General features: G+C 44.9%; 1 protein-coding gene across 1 annotated transcript in view; it reads left to right on the top strand.

Annotated features, from left to right (window-relative positions):
- The first annotated feature begins 3,893 nt into the window (after nucleotides 1–3,893).
- ZBTB8B (zinc finger and BTB domain containing 8B) overlaps nucleotides 3,894–16,686 on the top strand; it is a 14,672-nt gene continuing 1,879 nt past the window's right edge. The window contains exons 1-2 of the mRNA XM_007125086.1: nucleotides 3,894–4,851; nucleotides 14,808–14,986. Of these exons, the coding sequence (XP_007125148.1) occupies nucleotides 3,894–4,851; nucleotides 14,808–14,986 (1,137 nt within the window). The remainder of the gene's footprint in view (nucleotides 4,852–14,807; nucleotides 14,987–16,686) is intronic.

The raw sequence follows: 16,686 nt of genomic DNA, 5'->3' as shown, positions 1-16,686 counted from the left end.
TAAAACGAATCTCTGTCCCAATCCTAGCTTCAGCGTGTTATCTGTAAATCTGAACCTCAATTTCCTTCTCTGAAAAAGAGGATATGATGATTTTATCTACTGCACTGAGTTATTGTGAGATTAAAATTAATTAATGCTTGTAAAGTATTTCTTACAGTGCTTCATGAGGAGTAGCGCCCAGTACATGCTAACAATTGGTGAGCAGGTTTCCATGATTCTCCTGTTGGTGATACTGGAGGAGTGTTGTCAGAAAGAGTGGGTGGAATTCAAAGCTGCTTTTGGCACTGGAGTGAAGACAGTCTTGCGATCCCCTCAGGGGAATGTCGGAGTTGGTTGCAGGTACTAGTGTTGGCATCTGCCCTCTCCTGGAGGACATGAGCTGTACTTGGTTCATTTTTCTATTCCTGGCATCTTCCTTGTGTCAGGCATTGCTTGTAGCCAGTAACTGTTGAATTGAAACCGTGGGAAGGTTGGGAGTGTCACTGCCAGAATGTGGATAAATGTGCTTCTGGGAGCAGTGTACCCTAAGAGCTTCCTTTCCAGGAGAAGTGGTGATCCTCAGCGTGTGCCAGGGATGGAGAGCACTGAAGGCAAGTGGGATTGATGTGAATAATACTTCCACATTGTATGCCAAATGCAGGATTGGAGAAAGGTTTGAAGAAAGTATGTGGATAGACTTTTGCAAAGTCAGGGGGTATTTATACGACCAGGTAGAATCTAGAATGTTTGCAGAGAGGAAGCCAGAGGAAATGGGTTTTGGGTACTATTGCTGGAAAGGAGCATCTTCCAGTGAAAAAATGCAAGTACCTGGGAGGAGGCCCTGTAGATAAGACCATTCTACAAGTTAAGAAGTATTGGGCCTACTTAGGTATTCATCTCCCTGATTTACCAACTCCTTATCCCTCTGCACCTCCTCCTTTTTCTTCTTTGCTAAAAAGGAAAGGAAAAAAAAAAAGCAATATATGCACACAGTGAAAGATCCTAACAGTACAGAAAGTTTATAAATGAAAAATGAAGGTCCTTCCACACACCTCTTACCCCTAGTCCCTCTCCTCAAGGATATCTGCTGTTAACTCTTGCTCATAAAACCTTCCAGAAAAAAATTCTTACATATACCAGCAAAAACATGTACATAGATTGGATCATACTGTACATTTTGTTTTGCATCTTGCCTTTTTCCTTAATATATCTTGGTGACTTTTTTATATGAACACAGACAGCTCTAGCTCATTAAATGCATGGTTGCATAGTATTCCACTGTGTGAATGTACCTCGTTGATTTAACTTGTCCCCTATTGGTGGACATTCAGATTGTTTCTACTTTTGCACTTGAACAAAAACCTCGTGCAATGGACATCTCTGTACTTTTGACTTGATGTACTTTTGGGAATACATTCAAAAGGATAAGTTTTTAGCCATGAAATTTTGGGGACAAAAGATTTGTCCCCCAAGTTTTGATAAATATTGCCAAATTCCCCTCTAAAATGGTGTTCCAAATGACAGTTCCATCAACAGTGGATATTATTACATTGAAAAATGTGATTTTACCAGTCTGATAGGTTTTCTTTCAGGTCTGAGGAAGAACAGAATGTGGTATTTAAATGTAGCATTCTCTTGTGTCTTGTTTTCCCCTTAATATTTTGATTGCCAAAGCCAGGAGGGTTTGGAGTGGCTGGAAGAGGTGAGAATGACAGTGAAATCTTAGTCCTGTGAAAACTTTCAGAGCTGATTTATTTGGGAAGAGTAGAATTTTTCAGGTATCTGACAGCTCTCTTCCTTTCTGAATGAAAATGTTAATTTTAACTACCTTGGATGAAAAAAAAATTCCCCAAATTATAACTTCCTTGAGTCTAAAATGAATATAAAAAGAATCATCTTGATGACTTAGTCCCATCCATTATAGCCCTGGGCTATAATTTAGTGATGTCCTTAGACCATTTTGAATATGTAGGAGCATTTAATACCCTTAGCCAAGTGGCCTCAGGCTGATATTTTGAAAAAATTTCTAGGTCTGTTTTTTATAACTTTTTAACCTTTTCCTAGCTGTCAGTTCTCACTTTTAAGTTTGTGAGTTTACTTGCTTAGAGAGGCTCCTCTACTTATTTCCCTAATTGGTTCTCGAGCTTCTAAACTTAATGCATCACTTGTTAGAAATATGTGTAAAGTAGGTGTAAATTGCCATTTAATGAGGTTGTTGTTGGTCTTTTATGAGTAAAGTCTGTTCGGTTAGCACATAGGCCTTGAGGGATCTATTTGGCCAGTGGAAAGAGTCTTTCTGTGGGGTGGAGGTGCCTCATTTCTGTTGGATGAGGTGATTGTTGTGTTCCATTTGTAGAAAGAAAGAGTGCTGAAGAGTTGTTAGCTGTGGTTGGCAGCTCTAACTAGGCCTTTTGGGATTCCGATAGAGGGAGAAGATGTAGGAACTTCTCAGAGCTCAGTGGGTCAGTAAATAATAGAGGTAAGTTGATGGATGGCTGCATGGTTTGTGTGATGGGAAAAGATGGAGAGGAGAGCTCAGGGGAGGTCAGCTTCTGTCTTCCTCATTAGCAGATGGATTTTAAACTTGATTTATACTTGTTCTACTTAGCAGGTAAGAAAGGAGTACTCTTTTGTATGTAGCAAACCTACTTTGTCCAAAGCACTCTGCCAGGGGCTGTGGGGGAAATCTATGAAGTAAGACACGGCTCATGCCTTCAAAGGGCTTATAGTCCACTGACAGAGCAGGTCCAGGACATAAAAATACAGAGGAGAGAACCAAGGGTCGTGGAGTCAATCAATTAGGAGTGTCTCCGTTGCAAGAGATAGAAAATCCAACTCAGACCAGCTAAAGCAAAAAGGGACTCAATTGGCTTCTGGCACAGCATGAGCTGGGGCTCAGATGGTGTCCCTGGGCTCCATCTGTTGCTCCTGCTTGAGCTGGGCTGTCATCTGTGTTAGGCTGGTTTCCCTTGTGGTGTGGCAGCAGCATCCCTCACACCCCACATTCCCACAGAGTAGAGAGCGCTCTTTTTTGGAGACCCCAGCAAACAGTTCATTGCTTTTCATTGGCTCTGACCAAGTCACATGGCCATCTCTGGGCCAGTCACTGTGGTCAGAGGGTAAGATGTGTTGATGGTTTTAGCCTATGTTACCTCTTACACGTCCGGAGCCTGGGGATGGTGCCAGCTTTACGCAAAGCACGTTGGCTGTGGTTGGGGCCAAGGATGATTCCACCAAAGCCAGAAAGGGCACTAAAACCATAAGAATGGAGAATGCATGCTGGCTAGCCCAAGCCTCCACTAAATGTTTGCACAAGCTTATGGTAATGGGTGTGAGCTGAGACTGTACTTGTCAGTCTCTAAGTTCTGTATTGGGACACTGGAGACTTACCTGGAGACTGTAATTCTTAGATTCAGGTATTATCTATATTTTGAGCCTTGAAGGAAGTAGAATGTAATTTATAAGAGCATGAACTCTGGAGGTTTTGAGTCCTGGCTCTGTTGCAGCTAGATCATCTCCTATCCTCTCTGAGTCTCAAAAGTACAGTATTAATAAGTACAATATTGTAACGTATAATATTAGTACTTACTCTTAGGGTTTTTATAAAAAATCATTGAAAGAATCCATGTAAAATACTAAGTACTGCACCCATGTACAGTTAGGAATAGTTACTTTTCTTGTTTTCATCAGTTAACCCAGTTAGACAACCTTTGATTTTTGTTAGATCCCAAACAGCCCATATTATAAAGACATTACTCAACCAGGGTTTTTGGAAGAATTAAAAGAAAAACAAAACAAAACAAACAAACAAAAAACGAACATCTTATTTGTAAGGTTGGGATTTGTGAATTAACTGAAAAAAAAAATCTTGGCAGAGATCCAGGTTACTGCAAGCGGCAGCAGTTGGTGGAGAGATGGAGATGCAATCCTATTGCGCCAAACTCTTGGGGGAGTTGAACGAACAGCGGCAGAGGGACTTTTTCTGTGACTGCAGCATCATTGTGGAAGGGCGGATCTTCAAGGCCCACAGGAACATCTTGTTTGCCAACAGCGGCTATTTCCGAGCCCTGCTCATTCACTACATCCAGGACAGCGGGCGGCACAGCACCGCCTCCTTGGACATCGTCACCTCCGACGCCTTCTCCACCATCTTAGACTTCCTCTATTCTGGGAAGTTGGATTTGTGTGGGGAGAACGTGATTGAAGTTATGTCGGCTGCCAGCTACCTGCAGATGAACGACGTGGTGAACTTCTGCAAGACATACATCAGATCATCCCTAGACATCTGCGGAAAGATGGAGAAGGAGGCCGCTGTGGCCGCAGCGGTGGCAGCAGCGGCTCACCGGGTGGACAGTGGAAGCCCCAGCTCAGGCAGGGAAGGGACCTCCTGTGAGACCAAGAGCTTGATCTCTCCAGCCGAGGGGGAAGAGAGTGTGGATCGGCCAAGAGAGTCCCCCCGTGGTGACTGCAGAGGCTGCCACCCTCTGGCAGTGGTGGGGAAAGACAGCCAGGGCAGTGGCTCAGTGGACTGTGACCACTCCATTCGACCCAAACAGATGGAGCCCCAGGTGGAGTTCGATGCCGAGGAAGTGGAGGTGGAGGTGGGTGGACAGCTGCAGCAGCGTACTGCCCAGCTGAGCCTGGCCCGCGGGGAGGAGGGTTTGCCCAGAGGCCAGGCGGTCGACTTGGCTTACAGTAACTACCATGTGAAGCAATTCCTGGAGGCGCTCCTGTGCCACAGTGCCGTCCAGAGCAAAGAGGACGCGGACCAGCACTTTTCTCGGAGTTTGGAGGGAAGAGCAGGTGGTGCAGAAGTAGCAGCCATGAGTTCCATGATGGATGTGCAGACTGACTGGTATGGAGAGGACTCAGGTGAGCTCCATGAGCCTCCATCGTCTCTGCCACTCATTTAGCGCACACTCGTGTGCCTTCTGGTCTCCCACTGTCATCCTCATCGCTGGCATTGTCACTATTGTCATCAACATCACCACCATCACCACCGCCACTGTTATCACCACGTTATCACTGCCACCACCGCCAGTAGGTATTAATTGAGCACCTGCTGTGTGCAGGGCATTGCCTCTTCACGTATGTTTGTCTTTTACCTCTGCAACTAGAGTATAAGCACGTTGAGTGCAGTATGGAGACATGGAAAGAACCCATTCTCTTCCACTAACCAGCAGAGAGACTTTGGTTAAATCATGAAATTTCTTTGAACCCTTTTTGTTCAGGAGATAATCACCCCCACCTTGCCTTTCTCACAGGGTTGAGGACCAAATGAAAAGGTTTTCAGAATTTTTTCTCACATATGAGAACATGTTCTATACAGGTAGGAAATTTATCCTTCTTTGTGTCAATCATGGTGCCTGGCCCATGTAGACACTCAGTTAACATGTTGTGGTTGATGGTGTGATTTACTGGAGAATATTTTAGAGTTGAATTTGGTTTCATGTCAATAAATTTCTTGTATCCTTTGGTAGACTTTTTTTTTTTTTTTTTTTTTTTTTTTTGCGGTACGCGGGCCTCTCACTGCTGTGGCCTCTCCCGTTGCGGAGCACAGGCTCCGGACGCGCAGTCTCAGCGGCCATGGCTCACATGCCCAGCCGCTCCGCGGCATGTGGGATCCTCCCGGACCGGGGCACGAACCCATGTCCCCTGCATCGGCAGGCGGACTCTCAACCACCGCGCCACCAGGGAAGCCCTGGTAGACTTTTTAAACAGGAGAAAATCAAACAAAAATTTAATAACATGAACACATAGGAGAGACCCAGGAAAACTGAGTCTGTCTGGAGACTTTTAATTTCTTTCTTTTTTTTCATTTTTACAGTTTTTAATGAAAGATTACGTCATTCCTGCATCTAAATTTCATTTTTTTAAAAATCAAGAATGCTCTGTATGTCTGATTAAAACTTGACTTGAAAAACTTGAAAGTACGGTTTCTGGTCCTCAGAGACAGTGGCTTAACCAGCATGTAAAAGGTAGCGGTTGTTTTCAGTGACTACACTGTGGGAACTTGTTGAATTCTAATTTCCGTGTATATAGTAGCACTTCACAGACTGTGTCCCCCTTTCCCATCCATCAGCCCCTCATAATGCCACATGAGTTAGGTAGAAGAAGTGTGGAGAAACTGAGACCCAAGAGGGTTTAGTGAGTTTCTTAAGAATGCAGAGCTGGTAAATGTCACGGCTAATACTAGCAACCCTGGCTGGCTTCGTTTCACTCATAAAACAAACTGTGAAGGCAGTACAAGCGGATAGAGGATCTCAGTGCACTGGTTTTGTCTGTCAACCCCTCTGCCTGTAAGCACAAGTATCAAGAAATAGTAATTCAGCTGTACGTCACCCTCATTCAAGTCCATCTGTCCATCTGTAGAGGCAGGTTTCCAGCTACAGGGGTCTGTGGCAAGCAGCCACCCCAGCCGCTTGCCATGCCTGTTGTCCGCCAGGTGTTGATTCGGTTCACCTGGCTCTGGGCTACATTTATTCCAAATGCCAAGGCACAGAGTAGGACTGATTTGTTTGGTTATTCCTTTATTTGCTCAAATATTTGAGCACCTTCCTTGTGAAGATACAAAGATACGTCAGATGTGGCTCCAGCTCTCAAAGAACTGATGGTGTCTTAGAGGAGTTAAGAGGTGTGTAAATGGCACCGTGTGGTAGAGGGGTACTAGGGCTGGAAGACTGATGGAGGTGTGAGCTTCACAGTAGTCCAGAAGCAGAACTGGCTTTCTACTGGTAGGTCAGAGAGGCTTTATGAGAGTGGCATCTGAGTACTCACTACTATATGTAAAAGAGATAAACAACAAGGACTTACCGTATAGCACAGGGAACTATATTCAGTATCTTGTTATAACCTATAATGGAAAAGAATCTGAAAAAAATACATGTATACGTATAACAATCACTTTGCTTTACACCTGAAACTAACATAATATGGCAAATCAAACTATATTTCAATTAAAAAGTGGCATCTGAAGGTAAGAAGAGAAGACATGGGGAGAAATTGTAGTCAGATCATGGAAAAGCTTAAATGCTAAAATGTGGGTTTCTATCTGTAGGCACAGGAGAATTTTTAGTAGTTTCTGAGCTTGGGAGTGGACAGGAGAGATTAATTTGGCCTCAGCACAAGATGGTGCAGAGATGGGAGATGAGGGCAGGGAGACGGTCAGAAGGCTGTTACAGTAGTTCTGTGTTCACATTGCTCATCTCTGACACTAGCAGACACTGTCAAAGCACATGGTCCTCCTATAATTTCCTCCCCTGGACCTCCCATCCCCAGCTCCAGCACCTGCCATTGCTTCTTGAAGAGTTCATCTATATCGGCCGTCTCCACTGTTTTACTTCCCAATCTTTTCTCAGCCCACTGTGCTCTGACACTACCACCAACTTGCCCTTCCCTGAAACCACTGTCATGAGGTCAGCTATACATTTCCAGGGCCGATCCAGGGAGTGATTTTCAGGTGTTCTCTTTCTTGACTACTCTTGGTAGTTAACTCTTATCTTTCCTTCTTGAAATTCTTTCCTCCACTGGCTTCCGACCCTACAAGTACCCATTCCTTTTCAGCCTCATCATGGGGTCATTTAATGTCAGTGTGTCAGCATTCCACCATTGCCTTGCTTCTTCAACATCTTATCATTCCTGTTCATTCATTCATTTAACAGATATTTACTGAGCACTTCCTATATGCCAGGCACTATTCATCGCAGTGAACAGAAGACAGTCTTTGTCCTCATGGAGCTGATATTCTAGCGTAGGGAGCCAGACAATAAACCAATAAGTATATATATAGTATGAAGAAGAACTAAAGCAGGGACAAAGGTGATAGAAAGTGAAGGGGATGCTGTTTTATTTAGTGTTGACTAGGAAGGCCTTTCTAACAGGTTGCCTTTCTTTTTATACTTAAGGATTGAACTATACATGGGTTGTAGCCTCAAAATATTAAATCAATTCTTCCTATACCTAGACAGCTAACATTTTCATTTACCCATTCTTTTGCCTTCCTAAACTGGACCTAGAAAAGAGTTGAACGTGAGAACCTAAGAAGGCACTTTTCAATGCTCTGCCCATTTTCCTGTTGAAGGCTACATGTGTTCCTCAGAGACAGGGGGGTGGAAATGAGGGGGAAGCTGAGGCTGTTGGAAGCAACAGAAGGTGGAGGTAGAAAGGGATACTGGCTCTTTGCAGTTATCCCTGCAAGGGTGTGACCAGACACCCGTAGGCCTAGGAGACCTAGGCCTAAGCCTTTTGAGGAGGCTTATACTGGCAGTAGAGCCTGATTTCCTGACATCTCCGTACGTCGGGCTTGAATTTTAAAAAGTGAAACTCCTCACCTGCTCATTTTTTTTTTTTTTTTTTTTTTTTTGTGGTACGCGGGCCTCCCTTTGTTGTGGCCCCTCCCGTTGCGGAGCACAGGCTCCGGACGCGCAGGCTCAGCGGCCATGGCTTACGGGCCCAGCCGCTCCGCGGCATGTGGGATCCTCCCAGACCGGGGCGCGAGCCCGGTTCCCCTGCATCGGCAGGCGGACGCGCAACCACTGCGCCACCAGGGAAGCCCTCTTTTTTTATTTTTAAAGTTAAATGTGAATTATTTCAATGTTTGTTTTTTAAAATTTATTTATTTTTGGCTGTGTTGGGTCTTCGTTTCTGTGTGAGGGCTTTCTCTAGTTGCGGCAAGCGGGGGTCCACTCTTCATCGCGGTGTGCGGGCCTCTCACTATCGCGGCCTCTCTTGTGGCGGAGCACAGGCTCCAGATGCGCAGGCTCGGTAGTTGTGGCTCACGGGCCCAGTTGCTCCGCGGCATGTGGGATCTTCCCAGACCAGGGCTCGAACCCCTGTCGCCTGCATTGGCAGGCAGATTCTCAACCACTGCACCACCAGGGAAGCCCTAACAGGTTGCCTTTAAGCGAGCAAACTGTAGAGATATCAGGGAGAACATTCCAGGCAGAGGGAAGAGAAAGGTGCAAAGGCCCAAGTGTAGGATCACACTTGGCAAGTGAATGAAAGGAACAGCAAGGATGCTGGTGTGGCTGGAGTGGAGTGAGCAAGGCAAAGAGTCGTGGGGGATAAGGTCAGAGAGGTTGAGTGAGGGTGGACTGGGTAGGGTGTTGAAGGCCACGAGGAGGCCTTTGAATATTGCTCTTAGAAGGAAATCCACTAGAGGGTCTTGGCAGAGAGTGACTTGAGATGGCTTATATATATATATATTTTTTTTTTTCGGTACGTGGGCCTCTCACTGCCGTGGCCTCTCCCGTTGCGGAGCACAGGCTCCGGATGCGCAGGCTCAGCGGCCATGGCTCACGGGCCTAGCTGCTCCGCAGCATGTGGGATCTTCCCGGACTGGGGCACGAACCCGTGTCCCCTGTATCGGCAGGCAGACTCTCAACCACTGCGCCACCAGGGAAGCCTGAGATGGCATGTATTAAAAGGATCCCTCTGGGTATTGTGTGCTGTCACCTCTTAAGTGGGCCTCTTGCTTCCACTCTTGCTCTCCTGTTGACTAGAGGGGAGCACAGGTGGGAGGAGCAGGGCCGTTTAGGAGGTGACTGCAATAACCCAGGTGAGAGCTGTGCTACCTGAATCAGTGTGGTAGCAGTAGAGAGGTGAGATGTGGTTGGATTAGGGCTATACTGTCTCTGAAAGGTAGAGCGGACCAGATGTGCTAATGGCTTATATAAGTGGTATGAGAAAAAGAGGCATTAAAGGGAACCTTAAGGTTTTTAGCTTGAGTGATTGATTTAAATGTTATGCTTGTGGTGCCTCTTGGATATCCCATTGAAGACGTGCAGTAAGTAATTACATCTATATGTTTGGAGTTCTGGGGAGAAATCAGAGCTGAGATGTAAATTTGGGAGTCATTAATGAGTCCGTGGAATTTAAAACTTGTATGTTCCATGAACCTATAGATCTAGAAGCAGAAGACAAGAGATCTAAGGACCGAGCCCTGACCCAACATTTAGAGGTCAGGAAAATAGGGGAACCAGCTAAGGAAACTGAGAAGGGGCAGCCAGTGAGGTAGGAGGGAATCAAAAAGAGTGATAGATGCCAAGAGGAGAAAATGTTTCAAGAAAAAGCAGAAGTCAACTACGTCCAGTACTGTGTATAGGCAGATTGAGAACTGATCATTGGGTTTAGTAATGGAGACGTCATTGATGAGCAGTATCAATGAAGTGGTGGACAAAAGACCAAACACAGTAGGCTTAAAAGAGAACTCAGACGTAGATGTGAAGATAGTGAGTATAGATGCTTCTTTCAAGAAATTTTGCTGTGAAGGGAACAAAGAAATGCTTCCATGGCTGAAGGGGCATATGAGGTTAAGATTTTTATTAAGGTGGAGGATCTAAAAGCATTTATTTACTGATGAGAGTGATCCAGGAGAGAGGAAGATAAATGGTAATGGAAGAGTGAGGGACAATGGATAGATCGAGGAGAGATGGCGGTCCCATGTATAAGTGGAGGGATGGGCTCGCCTTGGATGAGAAGGAGAACAATTCATTCATAGTAACAGGAGTGAAAGCGGATTAGATGTGTTCATATTGGAGGTTGGGGGGGTGGCTGGGACCATGTAGACATTCTCTTCTGCTTGCTCCTCCTTCTCAATGAAATAAGAAGCAAGGACAGCAGCTGACGGTGAGGAAGGGGTAGGAGGGGTGGGAGATTTGAGCAGAGGGAAGGTATGAAATAGTCACTGAGAAGAGTGGGAGAGTGAATGAACCAGGGAAATACTTAGGGTTCTTGGGCAGAACCAAGGGCTGTTTGGATATTATAGTAGTCAGACGGTGATGGTTGGATTGATTTAAAGTGAGACCGGAACAGAGTTGTGCATTTTTTTTCCAGTGATGTTAACTTGCCTTGTTTCACCTACAGAATAGGCAGAGAGTTATACTGAACTAGATGAATGCAGATAGAGGGAGATAGTGGACCAAGGCAGCTGAGGGTATATGCAAAGGAGTGATTTCATGGATGGGCTATAGGCACTCAGATGGGGAAGGAGGGGAATGAGGACTCGAGGAGGGGAAGGGCAGTAAAATGGCAGTATAGTCCATGGCTTGGACGTCCCAGTAGAGAAGGAACACCTACAGGGTGAGCTGGAAAGATATAAAACGGTGATTGGAAAGTGGAGCGCTTGAAATGTGGGTTATGGAGTGAGTACAGTTATTGGCAATATCTAGGCATGGGGCCATGATTCTCATCCCTGTCCGTACATTGGACTGGGAAGGATGCTTTAAAAATATGATGCTTGGGTCCCACCCCACCCATTAGCTTGGGATGGGGATTGGACATCAGTATTTATTTTCATTTTCAGCTTCCCAGATGATTCTAATATGCAGGCAGAGTTGGGAGCTCTTTGTCTAGGATTGGGTGGCTGAGGTCGAGTGGAGGATAAGGTCTTTGGAAGAAAGGAGGTCCGGGAACAGAGAGGCCAGGGTATTGCAAGGGTCATTTTCGGTATTCACACCAAGAATTATGCCAGGAGTTGTGTCTGAAGGCAATGTGATCAAATCTCCAAGGAGTGAGGGGATGATCTCGGGGCTCCTGGACGACTGTAACAAGGGTGGGTAGCAGTATCCTCTGATGGATGAGCTCCAAAAGATCTTAGGGTTTTTAAGGAAGGAGGGAGGGACAGTGGTCTGGAGATGACAGTGAAGCACAAGGAAGACCACCCTCCCCTGATCCAGGGTGTCAAAGCAGTGGGTTAAGGGAATCAGGGTGCTTAGGGGAGAGCCAGACCTCAGTTAAAGCAACCACTCCAATCTGCTGAGGACTCTCAAAACTGTATGCTTCTCTTCTTTCCCTGAGCTCCAGATTTATCTGTCTAACCCAGATATTCCCCCATGGATGCTCTGAGCCTGCCTCAAACATCGTAAAACCCAAACCGACCTCCTCATCCATCCTGCACCTGCTTTTCCTCCTGTGTTCCCTGCCTCGGTTTATTCCACCGTCACCCACCAAGTCAGCTAACCCAGAATCTGTGTCATTTAGAATCTTCTCTTTCCCTGCTCTCTCCTCCCCAACGTGGTCATCGAGTGCTATTAATTTTACTTCTCATACTTTTCTCCTTCTCTCCACCTCCACAGCCGTGGCTTTAATTCATGTCATCGCTCATCCCTTCCCACCTGGACTTCCTGCCTTTAATCTTGCCTCTCTTAAATCCTTCCCCTGCATTATCCCCAGAGGGATCCTTTAAAAGTCAAGTCTCACCTGGTACCTTCCCAGCTTAAAACCCCACCTGCTTAGAGAATAAAGTCCAAGTTCCTTAACATATCAGCTTTGCAGAGGCAGGGATTTTTGTCTTTTCTGTTCACTGCTGTATCCCCAGGGCTTAGAACACAGCCTGGCACATCATAGGTGCTCAGTATAAATTTGTTGAATAAATGCATGAACGTGACCTTCTTGACCTTTCCTTGCCCTTTCCTTGGCTTCATTCCTCATCCCTCTCCACCCCACTTAATATTTCATATTCTCATTTACCTCTGTGCCTAAGCATGTGTTGTTCCCCTGCCTGAGATACCTTTCTCTTTCTCAAACTCTCAGTGAACTATTCATCCTTTAAAACCTTGCTCAAAGGTCATCTCTCCTGTGAAATCTTCTCTGAACTCCAGGAGAGAATTCATTACTTTCTTTTCTACATTTCTTCATCACTTTGAACTTTGCATGTGTTATATTATATTGTATGAATTTGTTTCCATGTCTTTCTCTCCTGCTAGACTTAACTTCTTGAGGGAAGAAACAGGTATCTTGGTAAAGATGCACCTTGACACAGTGCCTCGCATGTAACAGACATTCAGGTGAACTGGTTTTTTTTGGAGCAATCAGATCATAAGAGAGGAAGGAAAGTGTTGCTATAATTCATACTTTTCTGATGGAAAAATAGTTAACAGTTGTTTTTTTCCAAGGATTAACACTGGACCCATTTTACTGAATGTTTTTATAGTCGGGAAGAAGGTGATAGTACAATGCCAGGCTGATGGGGATAAATGATGGGAAGAGTCCACAGTGCCAGAGGAGTGAGCAGGAAACTGGCATCTCAGCACCAGTGTGATCGTGAGAAATAAATAATCCAACATATATATGCAGTGTTGAGCTATGAGCTGCTGCTTTTATTCTGGGAAACAGATTTTGGAGTCACTATAGATTATGCAAAATGTTAAGCATTATCAGGATGGGAACTAGAAACTACAGAGAATAATCTTCACCCGTACATAGAATGATGCTGGTTTCTCACTTGACATTCAGTTTGCCATACTTTTGGCAGCACCTCAGGAAAGGTAAAGCCCTATTAGGTGACCTGAGAAGGTCCCAGAGAAAAGGAGTTACTCCCGTGTTGAGAGAGACCACAGGAGCCTGGCCAGCTTAATCAGAAAAGAAACACCGAGGTGATGATGATGTGACAAAAATGGTTAACATTTATGAGAGCTTACTATATGCCAGCTGCTGTGCTTTAGGCATTACCTCATTTCATTCTTACCACAATCCTATGAGGTGGGAACTATTATCATCCCTATTTTACAGATGAGTAAAGCACAGAGAAGTTAAGTGAGATGTGCAAGGTCACACAGCTGGTAAGTGGTAGAGCCGGGACTTGAACTCAGGTTTCTGTGCCTGGAAAGCTTGAGTTACTAGTGCCTCCACATATAATATGATGTGATCAAAGTCTGTAAAATTCTGAAGGGCATGGATAGAGGAGACAAATCTTGGAATACTACAATAAGGGTAACTCAGGAAACTTGAAAGGAACAGTTTTATACATGTGGGTGATAATCGTGTTGTCACCTTAACGGGTGGATGAGCAAGGTGGAAAAAAAAGAGTTCTAAAAAATTTAAGTGAATTTTTAAGATGTTTGATGATTTCAGATATATAGAGTTAATATGAACTCCAAACAGTGTAGGGTCTGCATCATAGCAAACCACTTCTACACATGCCTGGAAGCTATTTATTAGGAGCTGCTGTCAAAGAAAGCATGAACCCTGACCCAGTGGTCTGTTCCATCATAATAGTTTTTTCAAACTTTTGAGGGTCATTAAATCAACTCAGGAGGTTTGTATTAGCCAGCTCAGGCAACCATAACAGAATACCACAGACTGAGCAGTTTAAACAACAGAAATTTATTGTCTCACAGTTTTGGAGGTGCAGAGTCCAAGATCGAGGTGCCAGCAGGGTTGGTGGCTGGTGAGAGCTCTTTTTCTGGCTTGCAGACGACTGCCTTCTTGCTGGTCCCCACATGACCGTTCCTCTGTGCAAGAGTAGGGAGAGAAAGCCATCTCTGGCATAGTTTCCTCTTCTTATAAGGACACCAGTCCTACCAGATTCGAGCTCTACCCTTACGACCTCATTTAACCTTAATTACCTCCTTAAAGGCCCTGTCTTCACATACAGTCACATTGGAGGTTATGGCTTCAATGTATGAATTTGAGGGGGATGAAATTCAGTCTAGAACAGGGTCTCAATCATTATTGTCCTAAAATGAAATCAAAGAGAATAGACATTATCAGAGTGAGTATTATTTTGGGAAGCTTTTCATGTTGTCCACATGAAGGTATATGTGTTCTAAGGTTGTAATATAAGCTGTGTTTTCTAACTGTGAGCCACAGAGAAGTTTCAAAGCTGAGGCCTTACAGCATTCCTTGCAATCTTATATCAGAAGCCCACCTTCTCCTCTGGCTGACTGGGAGCCAGAGTGGCAATTTGCAGACAATGTTTTGCTGTTAGCTGCTGGTGGAGTTGGGGTCCTTCTTCTTGACCTGGGCTGGTCAAGCTCCCCTGCTCTGGAGCCCATCCATCGGAGGGCGGCCAGTGTCGTTGCTGCTTACAGTACCATTTGGTTCCCCAGGTGGTGTGCTGGTGGTGCCCATCAAGCTGCACAAGTGTCCTTTCTGCCCCTACACTGCCAAACAGAAGGGCATCCTTAAGCGGCACATCCGCTCACACACGGGGGAGCGGCCCTACCCCTGTGAGACCTGCGGCAAGAGGTTCACCCGCCAGGAGCATCTGCGGGGCCACGCGCTCAGCGTAAGTGGAGGAGCTGGCGGTTTTCTCAGGAGGGTGGGGTGGGAGTGGCGGTGGTTCATGACGTTCATCTAATGTGAGGGCAAAAGGCCGGTCTGTCTTTCTCTTCTCTGTCCACTGGGGTATTTCCAGAGAATTTTAAACATGTATTTCTGCTACTAAATTACACCTGGGTTGGTGGCACTTAGAGAAAGTTAAAACTTATATGGTAACAGACTAGTTTGCTTAGGAGGAAAGTTAAGACCCTAGTCAGGGATGGTTGTCAAAAGGCAGAGAACACTAAGGCTTAGACAGGGGATTGTGAGTCTGTTCCCTGTGGTGTGATGCCAGAGGTAAGCTGCATTCTCGGTTTTCCCACCCAATCTCAGCACCCCGGGGTGGGGAAGAGATATACTGCCATTTATAGGGCTACCTGTGAGCAGCAAAGAGGACCCCTGCCCAAGCGGACCTCCCCTCCCACTGGCTGCCGCCTAGGATTCTGTCTCCCATGTGAGTGGGTGATTCCTACCTGCTAAAAGTCATTCAGGCCATTTAGAAAGGCATTGCATTTAAGATCGTCCTTGAGCAAGGCAATCAGTCTTTGGAAAATCCAACATAAAAATGGTTTGGATTTCAAAAGACACTATCAAGAATGTGAAAAGACAACCCACAGAATGGGAGAAGAATCTTTGTGAATCATTTATCTGCTAAGGATCTAATAGCCAGAATATATAAAGAATTCATATAATTCAACAATAAAAAGACAACCCAATTAAACAATGGATGTGAATAGACGTTTCTCCAAAGAAGATAAACAAATGGCCAATAAGCACATGAAAAGATGCTCAACATGATTAGTCACTAGGAAAATATAAATCACAGCCACAATGAGATGCCACTTCACACAAACTAGGATTGCTATAATAATAATAAAAAAAAAACAGATAATAACAAATTGTTGGCAAGGATGTGGAGACACTAGAACCCTCATATACTGCTAGTGGGCACATAAAATGGTACAGCCACTGTGGAAGAGAGTTTGGCGTTCCTCAAAAGGTTAAGCATAAAGTTACCATTAGGACCCAGCAATTCTACATCTAGGTCTATACACAAGAGAACTAAAACAGACATTCACACAAAAACTTGCAAACAGATGTTCGTAGCAGCATTATTCATAATAGCCAAAAAGTAGAAACAACCCAAATGTCCATCAACTGATGAATGAATAAATAAAATGTGGCATATCTATACGATGGATACATTTTATTCAGCCATAAAATGAAATTAGGTCCTGATACATGCTACAACATGGAACAACCTTGAAAGCATTATGCTATGTGAAAGAAGCCAGTCACAAAAGGCCACCTATTATGTGATCCCATTTATGTGAAATATAAAAAGTGGGCAGACCTATGGAGATAGAGAGTAGTTTAGTGGTTGGGGCATGGGGGATGGAAGAGGCATGACTGTTAATGCGCACAGGCTTTCTTTATGGAGTGATGAAAATTTCTGGAATTAGATGGTGGTGATGGTTGTACAACCTTATGAGTATACTTAAAACCACTGAATTGTACACTTTAAAAGGGTGAATTTTATGGTATGTGAATTATGGTTTTTTTTTTTTTTTTTTTTTTTTTTTGCGGTACGCCGGCCTCTCACTGTCGTGGCCTCTCCCGTTGCGGAGCGCAGGCTCCGGACGCGCAGGCTCAGCGGCCAGGGCTCAC

The sequence above is a fragment of the Physeter macrocephalus genome, chromosome 3 (genome assembly GCF_002837175.3).
Source record: "Physeter macrocephalus isolate SW-GA chromosome 3, ASM283717v5, whole genome shotgun sequence".
Classification (NCBI taxonomy): domain Eukaryota; kingdom Metazoa; phylum Chordata; class Mammalia; order Artiodactyla; family Physeteridae; genus Physeter; species Physeter macrocephalus.
This window is presented reverse-complemented; position numbering and strand designations above follow the sequence as displayed.